The sequence below is a fragment of the Cololabis saira genome, chromosome 14, assembly GCF_033807715.1.
Source record: "Cololabis saira isolate AMF1-May2022 chromosome 14, fColSai1.1, whole genome shotgun sequence".
In the NCBI taxonomy this organism is placed as follows: domain Eukaryota; kingdom Metazoa; phylum Chordata; class Actinopteri; order Beloniformes; family Belonidae; genus Cololabis; species Cololabis saira.
The window spans coordinates 32444761-32457865 of record NC_084600.1 but is presented as its reverse complement, the minus strand read 5'-3'; the positions used below and the strand labels follow the sequence as shown (position 1 = coordinate 32457865).

General features: G+C 40.1%; 2 protein-coding genes across 2 annotated transcripts; both read right to left on the bottom strand.

Annotated features, from left to right (window-relative positions):
- Window positions 1–1220: 1220 nt before the first annotated feature.
- ins (preproinsulin) lies at window positions 1221–3350 on the bottom strand. Its single transcript, XM_061740454.1, has 3 exons — window positions 3260–3350; window positions 2990–3185; window positions 1221–1584 (listed from the first exon to the last, which is right to left on the bottom strand). The coding sequence occupies exons 2-3, from the start codon at window positions 3171–3173 to the stop codon at window positions 1418–1420; spliced, it is 351 nt and encodes a 116-aa protein (XP_061596438.1). The 5' UTR covers window positions 3174–3185; window positions 3260–3350; the 3' UTR covers window positions 1221–1417.
- A 6151-nt stretch (window positions 3351–9501) lies between these two features.
- LOC133459993 (histone H2A-like) lies at window positions 9502–12357 on the bottom strand. The gene has a single exon (XM_061740449.1). The coding sequence runs from the start codon at window positions 12335–12337 to the stop codon at window positions 11951–11953; it is 387 nt and encodes a 128-aa protein (XP_061596433.1). The 5' UTR covers window positions 12338–12357; the 3' UTR covers window positions 9502–11950.
- Between the last annotated feature and the right edge of the window lie 748 nt (window positions 12358–13105).

Below are 13105 nucleotides of genomic sequence, written 5' to 3'. Positions count from 1 at the left end.
CGCTGGCTAAACGCAACGATCATTTTTGAAGTCAATTTATTAAACGGTTTATTCCGCTGGAAACGTCTGTCGGCAGCTCTGCTGAGACGAAGAAAAATGGGCTTCAAAACCGCTCTTCAGAAACCAATGGGTCACGTGACCGAGTGCTTCGTCCATTTACTGTATGTTTACAGTTCAAACCGTTTTCTGTCCGCTTTCATGGACGCTGAGCTTGTTAGCACATTAGTGCCTCTAATAGTTTGATTCACCTATAATCTGATAATTCGCTCGTGAATGAAAGACAGGACAGAGACACGTCAGGAGGTAGAGAACAGATTTCAGCTGAGGCCAAAGACTGTAGAAGAACAACTGACTAACCCCTCCATGATGTCATCCACAGGTTTCTGAAGGTTTCTGTTTTCGAAGCGTCTTTTTTTTAAGCTGTGTTGTAAATGAGCCAACAAACCTTAAAGCCGTCTAGAACACGCCCACCTGATGTCCATTACAGAGATCACAAGATATTTTAGCCAAACCGACTTAGCTTACACCAGTGGTTCCCAAATTTTTAAGGAACACCCCCCCCCCCCTTTGGTTTATAAGGAAATATTTGCAACAAAACATAAACATCCTCCGTCAAAGAAGCCACGTCAAACACCTGTTCATTATGTTCAGAGGCGTTTTTAGAGTCTCTTGGGGCCCTGAGCAAAGATTCACAGGGGGGGCCCTCAAACTACTTAACCAACCTTATATAGTAAATAATGTAAAACTAATGAAAATTTTGAAATTTCTTTTTGTTTTAAACCGTTCATATTTGTATTGTTTCAAAATAAGGTATAAACACCACTGGCACACAATTATTTCCATTCGCGCACCTTAGTAGCACAATCTGTAGATTTCTTGCCAGTGCATCCTATAACTTAGCATTCTTACCTTGATAGTTACGTTTAACTGGACACAGCTTTGATTTCACAGCTGAAGAACAAGTATATTTATTTTCAGCTGCTAGATGAGTGAACAAGTTGATTGCAGGTATCTTTACTGTGACGCTCAACATTAGCAGGACAGACTGAGCTGCGATCGGCTAAATTAGCCTCTGTATTTTCTGCACTACTTATTACTTTCTTGATGCCTTTTTTCCTCCTGTTTTTTTTCTGATCATGTGTAACTATTACAGTCGTGTTAAAATAATGCTTAAATCGTGTCACACACTCATCCAAGAACAACATCTGACATAGTCTCAGTTCACAAAACTTTATTTTCTAGGAAGAAAAACTTCACCGATCTCTCAGCACTTCATTGGCTGCAGGTGGTGTTGGGGAGAGTTCAGCACCGCTCTTCACAAACGAGGGCGGCATTGGTTGCGGGGACAGGCCGTGTTAGCCTTGAAGCTAAGCTCTGCTAGCGTCGCTGGGCTAACCGAGGCCTGGATCAGCGCTCTTCAGTTGCAGTAATTCTCCAGAACTGAGATGCTGCAAGGGTTGTGGCAGCACTGCTCGACGATGCCTCGCTTCACCATCATCTCCATCTGGTCCTTGAAGGCGAACTCGGCTACCTCGTTTGCACCGCCAGATGCTGCAGCTGGTCCCGTCTTCGAAGGGAAAAAACCTGTCAAGAAGAACAAGTGAAGGTTCAGAGGGTTGCTTTATCTTGAAATGAGCTCATCTGAAACAGGTGAACTCTAAAAAAGGACATATATTCTATATATATATATACTCTTGGACATATATTTGGGTGTCTTGGCGATAGGGTTGCCACCTTTCAGAAATAGAAATAAGGGACGCCCTGATTTCAGCAGCGCAGGAGCCAAAAGAAAAAAGCCCCCAAACTTCTAAACTGAATAAAAATGTGTTTATTTTTCTATAAAATTTTTATATAAAAAAACAAAATGCTTTGATTTCAAGTTTAAAGTGCTTTAATAGCATTGAACTTGCATGACTGTACAGACAGCCAACCATAGGCTACTAGCAACTGAAATAGCCTCCTATGCTACATATGTCCACATCAGCCCAAATGTATAATATAGCCTACAGGTGAAGAATATGGTGTAAAAGTTAATTTATTTCAATAATCCAACTAGAATATGGTGTAAAAGTTAATTTATAACAATAATTCAACTAGAATATGGTGTAAAAGTTAACTTATTTCAATAATTCAACTAGACTATGGTGTAAAAGTTAACTTATTTCAATAATTCAACTAGAATATGGTGTAAAAGTTAATTTATTTCAATAATTCAACTAGAATATGGTGTAAAAGTTAATTTATTTCAATAATTCAACTAGAATATGGTGTAAGGGTTAATTTATTTCAATAATTCAACTAGAATATGGTGTAAAAGTTAATGAAAATACGGTACAAATCGCGTCCCGTATTAGTTCAATACGGAACGCAAAATTTTTTTCTCAAATAAAGGACAATTCCGTATTTTAAGGGACGGGTGGCAACCCTACTTGGCGACCAACTCAAAAACCTGCATTCGGTGACATCACACACCAGGTCAGATCTGAATTAGCCAAGTGCTTCACCTTCGAGAGTCACGTATTCAGAGGAAAAGGGAGGAGCCAGGTTCAGTATCTGACTCCGGCCCGATACCAACTCTGACAACCAGAGCTGAAAATTCATCGCTTTTGACCAAAAAAAGTCGCAGACTTTTAATTGAGAAATCAGAAATCTGTAAATTGATGTCAATGAGCATAGATATGAAATCAGTTCTAAATAACACTAAAGTCATTCAAAAAATATCTCAACGAAAAAATGCAGAGAATAAAATTATTTTAAAAAGACTAAAGTTTGGGATCCAAAAAGACTGTTTAAAAAAACTGTCCTCTAATTGAACAGTTGATACTAATTCTCCATATTTAAATGACGTATTTAGTAACTTGTCTGATAAAACCAGTTAAAAGCGGGAAGTCGGTGCCGGTGTTGATGATTCTAGCGGACCTCCGACACTTTACACGGCTGTAAAACATCAGGATCTTTCAGCGTCAGCGTGTTCGGCTGGAGGTCTCACCCAGAAGAGGGTTGACGTCTCTCTTGGGGTTGTAGAAGAAGCCGTTGTCTCCGCAGACCAGGTAGAGGGCGTCAACCAGGTGGGAGCCACACAGGTGCTGTGGGGGGGTGAGGGCCTGGGTCCCTGGCCACGACACGACCAGCACGACCAGTAGGGAGACGGTCTGGAGCCACAACGCTGCCATGCTGGAGGAGAGCTGAACACACACAAACATCCATCCATACCAGAGTCTTCATCCACAGGAAGAGGAAGAGGACGAGAGCCACTCACCTGCAGAGCTGGAGAAGGAGGTATGAGGAAGAGGAAGAGATGACCCTGTGGTGAAGAGGAAGATCAGGGGTTGGTTTGAGGCAGATCGGAGGGGCTCGCCTCCATTTATACCCCACCGCCTCGTCAAGGCCACGCCCCCCGTCTACGTCTGCCCCTGTCGAGAGCAGAACATCTGGCCTTCAACGCAGGGGCTCCTCTTCCTCCATCACTCCATCTCCAAACGCTCCACCAGCTTTGGATCATGGAGAATCGAACGCGGTCACCTGGAAGGATGGAGCCATTAACGTGTTTGAACGTGAGGTCACGGACGAGCTGGCACTCGTGAAAGCACCCGTTTCTGATCCACTCCTTCCAGCACTTAGCAAAGCAAACACGAGCTAATGAGCCGACATGATCCGATCACCTCGTACTAACAAATATTGATCGGCTAATAACCTTCTGCTGAGCTCAGACGTTTCGAGAAACTGCTGACAAATTTGTTGGTAGCTTTACTTCATTTTCCCCTGAAAAGTGATTAAAAAGAAAGTTTATCTGCTGTAAAACCAACACAAGTACGACGATAAAACGACCTCCCGGTTGATATAGAACTGTTTAACGTCAGCTGGCACCAGCATCGTCTTTAATCGCCACTTGGGCCGATTCACTGATGCCTGCCTACTGTTTAAAATTTTAAATGGTAAGGCCCCTCCACCTCTCACTACTAGGGTTGCCACCTTTCAGAAATAGAAATAAGGGACGTCCTGATTTCAGCAGCGCAGGAGCCAAAAAAAAAGCCCCAAAACCTCTAAACTGAATAGAAATGTGTTTATTTTATATGAAAAAACAAAATGCTTTGATTTAAAGTTTAAAGTGCTTTAATAGCTTTGAACTTGCATGACTGTACAGACAGACAACCATACTAGCAACTGAAATATCCTCCTATGCTACTGTATGTCCACATCAGCCCAGATGTAATATATTGCCTACAGGTGAAGAATATGGTGTAAAAGTTAATTTATTTCAATAATTCAACTAGAATATGGTGTAAAAGTTAATTTATTTCAATAATTCAACTAGAATATGGTGTAAAAGTTAATTTATTTCAATAATTCAACTAGAATTTGGTGTAAAGGTTAATTTATTTCAATAATTCAACTAGAATATGGTGTAAAAGTTAATGAAAATACGGTACAAATCGTGTCCCGTATTAGTTCAATACGGGACGCAACATTTTTTTCTCAAATAAAGGACAATTCCGTATTTTACGGGACGGGTGGCAACCCTACTCACTACTTTTGTCAAACAAAAAACATCTCATAATAGGCCCACAAGATCTTCCCAGAGGGGGGACTGTACTGTGACATTTAGGTCCAGCTCCTTCAGTCAATCCTGTTTTTCAGTCAGAGCCACTCAGTTTTGGAACATCATACCAACTGATATAAGATACTCTGTTACCTACCACACCTTTACAAAAAAACTCAAGACCTGGCTATTAACAAATCAAACATGTGACCACATGTAATCAGTTAATTGTGTACTGTTTTATTGTTTATACTATTATTTTGGATTGTGTTGTAAATAATGTGTTTTACTTTTAATGCTTCTGTTTTAGGTGTAATGGTTTATAACATCTTGCCAAAAGGACTACAGTTGCGAATTAGCCAGTTGGCTAAAACTAGCGCATTTACAGTAATGTTGATTAATGTGTACTGTCCTTTTTTAAATAAACTGAAACTGAAACTGATTAAACAGGGAAAACACGGCTGTGTAGTTTGGTGTCACCATGATGAGCGCACCGGACATGCTCCTGAGTCTTTTGGGCTCAAGGAGAACTTTCTGGACCAGCAGGTCAAAGGTGAAGGCTGTCAGACGGATGTCCAGCACAAGCAGCAGGACCGTGGGTCCAGATCAGTGGCGTCCCTAGGCTAAAACATTCGGGGCTAAAGCCCCGGATGTTTTTTAATTAGCCCCGAATATGAATTTAAAAAAAAAAAAAAAAAAAAAAAAAAAAAAAAAGAATTTGTGTTTAGGTTAATCTACGGTCCTCTTATGTTGATGCTTAGATAAAACAGTGGACAGATTTGAGTAACAATTCAATTAACAATTATTATTATTATTATTTATTTATTTTTCAAGCCACTTCTTTGGCTTTGGCGCACAAGTGGTTAACACCTCCAGGTCGCACGACGCACCTCGTGAGTCAAAACAGCAGGCAGCAGGCAGAAAGCTGTTCAGATGACTTGTATTCGGGATGTCACAGAAAAAGATTTCCATGTTTTAAAGATATAGCACCAACACTTTTCCTGAAAAAGCTGCACACATTTTGATATATATAAGTAAATGAGAAAGGCAAGTGTGGAGTGAAAGTAAAAAGTTACAAACAAGAAATGAACAAAGACAGTAGGTGTAGAGTCAGAATTAATGCAGAGACCTAATTGTACGTGATAAATCAATGTCTCTATGTCCAAAATTTTCGGGCGCGCGCTCTAAGCGCGCACATCATAAACTTTTCAGGGCTAAGCCCCAGATGTGTCACAATCCTAGAGACGCCCCTGGTCCAGATCCCACCACAGGTTAAAGCAACGAAGAATCGCTGGTTGTCTAAAACAGTTTTAGAGGAATACATTTCATATTCAGACTTTTTAGTGTGACGGTGGTTAAAACTGACGACTGGCCGTGCACGAGGCACAAAACCTCGTTTTCAACAGAAAATGTCCCATCTGTCCCCCCTCACACACACACACACACACACACACACACACACACACACACACACACACACACACACACACACACACACACACACATACAGGTGTTTGGTGGGTGCTGACGGAGCTGTTGTCAAAGCTCATTTGTCGCTCGGAGGAGAAACTCAACCAAGCGTGATGAACTGTTCGCGAAGGAGGACACGACAAAACAAAACAAGCGACGCAGAAATTCTCCAGACGAAAGTGTTTCTTCGCACCTGTTGCCAGACAATAATCAAGTGGGTGTGAATGCATGAACGTAGATGAGAGAGGTTGTCGTCGTGGCCCGGAGCTCCACTGGGTCGGAGCAGGACTCGTGTGACGTAGTCGGAGCTACGACTAGAGACCTCCAGAACGACTGCTGTTGATTTCACCGTAAAAGCTAGTTGATCAAAGCTGTTTTTTATTGATTTTGCAGCATCTCAGTTGTCATTGACGATGGCTCTTGGATGCGCCTCTATAAGCCATTACAGAAGTCTATCCTCACGCTGCTGTGATTGGTTCTGGTACGTTCTGTACTGGCGGACATGGCCTTGAACGGAGTGGTACCAGGCGCATTTCACAAGAGCGAACCGTGATTGGTTATGTTTCGTCAGGCTCTTCTGAGCAACAAAGACTTGATTTCCGACTCAAACATTTGTTATTGGATTTCAACGCTACTAAAGGCTTCGTATCCACCCCATCAGAGACGCAGAGAAAGCAAAAGAAAAGTATTGTTCAAGCCTCCTGCTGTTCAGTCGGGACTTCACCAAGAGAAAGGCCACGTTTCAAATATTATTTCCAGTGAAATCAGTTCTTTAACGCTTCATTTATGACTGAAGTCCAAAGCAAAACAACAAATATATGCAAAAGTTCTCAATCTTTCTTTCAATCATTTTAATTTTGATCTTATATTTATTTAAACTTTTATTTCATATTTTTCATTTTGATACTTATTTCCTTATTAATTTCCCTTCCGGGATCAATAAAGTATTTTTGAATTGGAATTTATTTAACATAAATTAGGCCGTAATGTAAAAAAAGTGTGGGCAATACTAAGTACCCCCCCATCACCACCACACACACACACACACACACACACACACACACACACACACACACACACACACACACACACACACACACACACACACACACACACACACACACACACTGCTTCCACAGGATTGAGGAGGGTTCATTGCAGCCAGTTGCTGCCGATCACAATCATTGATGAACCGATCATCTTCGCTGATGAACCGACCGTCACCGGGTGTCAGGACGTCTAGAAATGCCAGTTTGCTGGTCTGGAGCATTCAGGTGTGTGTCAACACAATGCCAAGCGAGAACAACATCAGCAATCTTCTCTGAGAAGCCGAACAACCAGGATCTGGCAACCTCTGGGAACCTGCTCTGGACTCAAGTGACACGTCAGGGAGTCCGTTCATCAGAACCAGCAGCTCCACAATCTCCAGTGTGTTTACCAAGCTCCTCGCTGGGGTGTTTGTCTGAGCATTATTTGAATTGAGTGCATTAAAAAATATGTTGCACTGAATGTATGTGCTTTACCAGCTAATTCTAATAATAATATAAATTATAACAATAACTAGCAGGATTTTGAAAAAGGTAAAAGAACTGTAAAAGCTGTTTTAAAAATGTGTTTCTCTACCATGAAACAACAGGTTCATGATAGCATTGCTAGCATTTTTAGCATCAGCATTGAGCCAAACTTTTTATAAAGAAATCTGATTTCTTGGACTGAACAGCAAGGGACAAGCTCTATTTTCACTCTTCCGAGTTCTCACACTTCTCATAATTCTTTCATCGACCAGAGCTCCAGCGAGGTGGATAGCGAGGCGTGAGCCATGAACAGGAGGATGGTTAGTGACTTTTCAACTAGCACAACTGCAAAACATGCAACAGCCACGAGGCTGGAGATAGACGTGTGCTGCAATATCACCCTGGAAAAGCTCCAACAGAAGTGGCAGCTCTGGATTCACTCAGGACAGACCCGACGCCTCTGATCAACTGAAACCCGGCTCCTCTGACAGCAACATGAAAGCAGAGGAGAATAAGACTTTATAATCCCAACTGTTGCATTGGTTTATTGCTCAGTAGTTGCAGAAGGGAACATGAAACTCATCTGTCAGCGGGGAAGAGTTTCAGCATCAAAGCTAACCCTTAACCAACATCCATCCAACAGATATTTAAAAAAAGAAGTAATTAACTTTGGTACCAGAAGAACCTGGAGGGCACAGGTGTGTTATAGGTTTTCACTGCAATTAAAACATATGAACTCCAAAAACAGCTTTCTTTCTATACAGATGGCTACAGGATGTATTCAGTTTTCCAAAAATCTTTATTTCAAACACGTATAAAGTAACAGACATGCTTTAACATACTTTATTTTTTTGTAGTAGCAGCAGTCTTATGAAAAGAAGTAAAAAACATATAAACTCAATACTGTTTTCGTTATTAGATAAAGATCTTGACGTATTTAGAAGTTACACAAATTATAAGCAAGAATTTTACACAGTACAAATGTATATATTGTGGTATACCAGAGTATAAATTAGCAGATGTCCGAGTTATTCCCATGTGCAGTTATAAGCCACTGTTAGGGTTGCCAACCGTCCCTTGAAAAACAGAATCGTCCCGTATTCATCAACTAAAGTCTGCGTCCCGCATTGAGCTGAAATCCCATATTACTGTCCATATTACTGTCCCATGTTACTGTGAGAGTCAGAAAATAGTCAGAAAAGGCCAATGGAAAATGGCATTGAACTGTTGAGGACATAAGTTTTTTTCTGTTTTACTACAACTGTAGCCTACTGTCATGGCCTTTGAGGCACAAATATGTTTACAAGTTTTCTACAGACTTTCTGTTTGCACTTTTGTTATTGCACTAAAAATGTGCACTATTACAGAATAGATGTTCTGCTTGCTTTCTATTGTTTATATTAATTTATACAATTTTAAATTAAGCAGGACAGCTTTCTGTTTAAGAAATACTTTTTTATTCAGTTGTTTTTGTTATTTTGTATTAAAGTGAATTGCTGAATAATAATTTGTTTTCCATGTGTTCATGGCATTCAACAATATGCATCTAATTCAATTCAGGTTCACGGCAGGAAGGGTGAAGGCCATCGGGTTGGCGATGAGGTGTCCCTTATTTATTTTTCAGGGAGTTGGCAACCCTATCCGATCTCTAAGATGTAGCTGTGTGCATGCTCGGGAGTATGCGTATGCGCACACACCCACACATGCACATTGCAATCATTTATTTGTAAATTTGATGGTGTATTTGTATGTATTTAGCTATTTATTTACATTTTTTTTTTTTTCTTCGTGTGTTTCTTTTGTAAAGTTTGATTACCTTGTTTACTTATTTGTATTTATCACTGGTGAGAATCCTTCATAAGCCCACCTTGGGTTTCTTTTTTCTCACCTGCACTGCACTAATTATTGTATTGTCACTTTTTTTTTGTATTGTTTTTAATATGTGAGAACAAATAAACTAAACTGAACTATCCACTGTATAGACGAATCCGGCGAAACCCGGAAGTCGAGCGGGCCGCCATTACTGCGGTGGCGGCTCCGCTCCTCCGCTCCAGCCCATAGACATATATATATATATGTCTATGGGAGTAATAGATCCATACGTATACGTATGGATCTATTACTCCGCTCCCTGCCAGGCTCTCTTAATGTATTTGTATCATCGGAAAACTCCTGTCCCGTCACGTGCATTTGTTTTGATAGTGAATGAAGACGGGACGGACTGTCAAAACCACTTTTCTGTTTCACCAAGTGAACAGACGGAACGCAAAAAAAAGATGTTAAACTGCTGGAAAGGAACTGGAATTTACCTGGATACCTTAAACAAGGAAGCCAGGGAGCGGTATATGGAGAAAATAATGATTATTAACGGTTTGGGTTCATATGAAATCACTAGTGGAGCTCCGATGAGGATTTACTGCCGCAGTTCTGCAGAACCACCGTCTTACTACCTTGTTTAGTGTTTGACAGCTGCTTTGGTAGATGTTTGACTCGCCATGTGTTTCAATAAATTAGTATAATAGTACAACATACAGTACATCTTTTTTATTACTCTTACTTCTCTTTTCTTTTTTTTTATGCTGAAGAGGCTCCGAGACATGAGCAATATTTTTGTTTTCCTCGTGAGATTATTTTTTTCTTCTGCAGCTACAAATAGAGTTAATATTTTTTCCTCAACAAACTAGTTTTATCTGCAGATTGGGGTTATGTATGTATGTATTCTGTATCATCCGGAGCTGAGATAGTTCTGCCCTTCAATTAGAGACCTGTAATTGCGTTTTTTTTCGTCATCGGACGCCAGGCGATCAATAAAATATTCTTGGATACCTAAAATTAAACAAAACATACACAGGTAATATTTAATTGTGCAGACATGCCTCGTAAGGAGAGGAGGTGGAGAGAGCTATATTACAGTGTTTAATCATACACTCCCTTATCTCCCTATTCCTCTATTCTTTCCTGCTTATCGCTCAAACAAATCATTATTTATAAATTAACATCAGCATTAATTTAAGATACCTTCATTATTTATGGAAGGCCACTGTCTAACATCATCAATCCAGCTATAATGATGCTGTAGAGCGTCAGGTTACAATGACAGCGCTGCGGTGGCAGATTGACACCTGCCACCGCAGCAATGGCGCCGCCGCAAGATGGCGGCGCACACAAACCGGTCGCCGGATTCGTCTATATAAACACTATTTCCCCTGAGTCCCAGTATTCATCTATACATAATTTATGGTGTGAATTTATATCCATCCTAGTAAAATGTTATTTCTCAGATATTTCTAAATGCATGATTAAAGCATACATATAGTTATTGTCCATAGGAGTTACAGGCATTTCCACTTACACACATGTAATGGCGGCTGTGGGACCTTAGAGACGCTAAGGATTGTGGGATACCGGTTTCCTGCAAATGGTGCTTTATTTCAGCATTTTTTTTTTGCATAATGTTATGTTCGCATGTGTTAGCTAGTCATATTTAAGGAGAGGGGGTGAGAGTTTATAAGTTTTACTTCTTCTCACTCCCTTTCGAATATGTACTTTGTTATGTCTCATGTTAAGACGATTGTCTTATTTTCTTTTTTTTTATATGATTCATATTCGAAATAAACACTACTACTAAAGTATTAAACGCTTTACCAGCGCTATAATATACACCCACAAGTCCAGTAACAGCACATAAAGACCCCAGTACGGAATAGGATACTAAAATCATCCCCCAAATGTTGTGTATTTGTGAACGAATTTAATATGTATTTGAAATCTCTTAAACGTATAACAACAATTAAGGCACGAAATTTATATGATCTCTTAAAGAATTTTCCCTACTGAATTGAATAAAATCAGTCTGAATTCCCTCTTATAAAAGCTGCTTTTTTATCCTCACTAGTTTTTGTACTTTACTAATTTAATTACCTATTTATATAAGTTCCTTTTATTTCATTATGCCTGTTTATTATTTATTTTATTCAGTCTGTTGCACTTTATGTTAAAGCATTTTAAAATATGTCACATTAGGGTCAGTTTTATGTTCCCTTGTTACTCTTTCTGGATTTCTAATGCTGTATTATTCGTCATGCTCAATTCACTCAGCTGTTGTAGTCTTTTCTATTAATAACGTCATGCCATTATATATACACTACATTTGTTTAATTGTTGTTTATTATTACTGTTGTAATTGGTCATGTACATTACTACCTGCCTTGGGAAAACCTGGATGCGTTTTCACAAATTGTAACGTCTGACCTTTCAATAAAGTTTTAAAAAAAAAAAAAAGACGGGACAGTGAGATGGATGGTGTTTCTAGTGCAGTTCTAGTGTTTTCTAGTGTTTCTAGTGCAGTGATGTCGGACGTCTCTGCTCTGACTCGGATGTTGGCGGCTCTTAAAAGAGCCTTTGGTTTCGTCGGGATACAGCTGATCTACTTGGCTTTCGCGGCCTTCTCGGTCTTCTTGGGCAGCAGCACGGCCTGGATGTTGGGCAGCACTCCTCCCTGGGCGATGGTGACGCCTCCCAGCAGCTTGTTCAGCTCCTCGTCGTTGCGGACAGCCAGCTGCAGGTGTCGGGGGATGATGCGGGTCTTCTTGTTGTCGCGGGCGGCGTTTCCAGCCAGCTCCAGGATCTCAGCGGTCAGATACTCCAGCACGGCGGCCAGATACACCGGAGCTCCGGCCCCGACTCGCTGGGCGTAGTTTCCTTTCCTCAGCAGCCTGTGGACGCGGCCCACGGGGAACTGCAGGCCGGCCCGGGAGGAGCGGGTCTTGGCCTTCGCTCTGGCTTTGCCGCCGGTCTTTCCTCGTCCAGACATGTTGTGATGATTCTTCTTCTAGATCACTAAAAGGATAAACATGCTCACCCTGTTCATCTGAATTTATAGAGCAGAGAGCTGCTCACTGATTGGTCTGCACGAACTTACATGTAACCGTCCAATCACAGAAGAGCTTCCTCTTCGTCACTTCCTGCAGCAGATTTTTATTTTTTTTTTATTGAACATAATTTTTTAAACAAGAAAAACACACTTTATACAAAACTACTAGTAGAGGAAATATAAGAAAAAAGAACATCCAGGACGTCTTATGAACAAGAGACATATAAACAAAAATAAGAGACAAGTAAAGTCAATACAAAGGAACTGTAAGGCATTTCAAAGCAAATAGCATCAACATTTCGGAAAGAGACTTAAAATAAAAGATACTTTGATATATCGGTTGCTAATTTTTTTGCAGAGTTATTTGACTTAATATTTTTTAAAGAAAGAAAAAAACTTTTGAAATCATTTATAAAATATTATATAGTACCCTTGGGTAAATTTGGTTCACAGTGAGTGCCTCCTCATACAATATAAAACCATACACTCAACAACACAGGATAATATAAAGTGACAAAGGAAAGAGGGCTTCATTTTTCTCCACTTACAACAATGTATGTGGTATTTAGCCAGTAAGAGAATTACATTAACTAAGGACAGTGATTTGTCAATAGTATCTATATAAAAAATAATGTTAACGATTTCTAAATTTGGAATGTCATTCATTTTTAAAGATTTCCTGCAGCAGATGGAGCGTATAAACTGTTT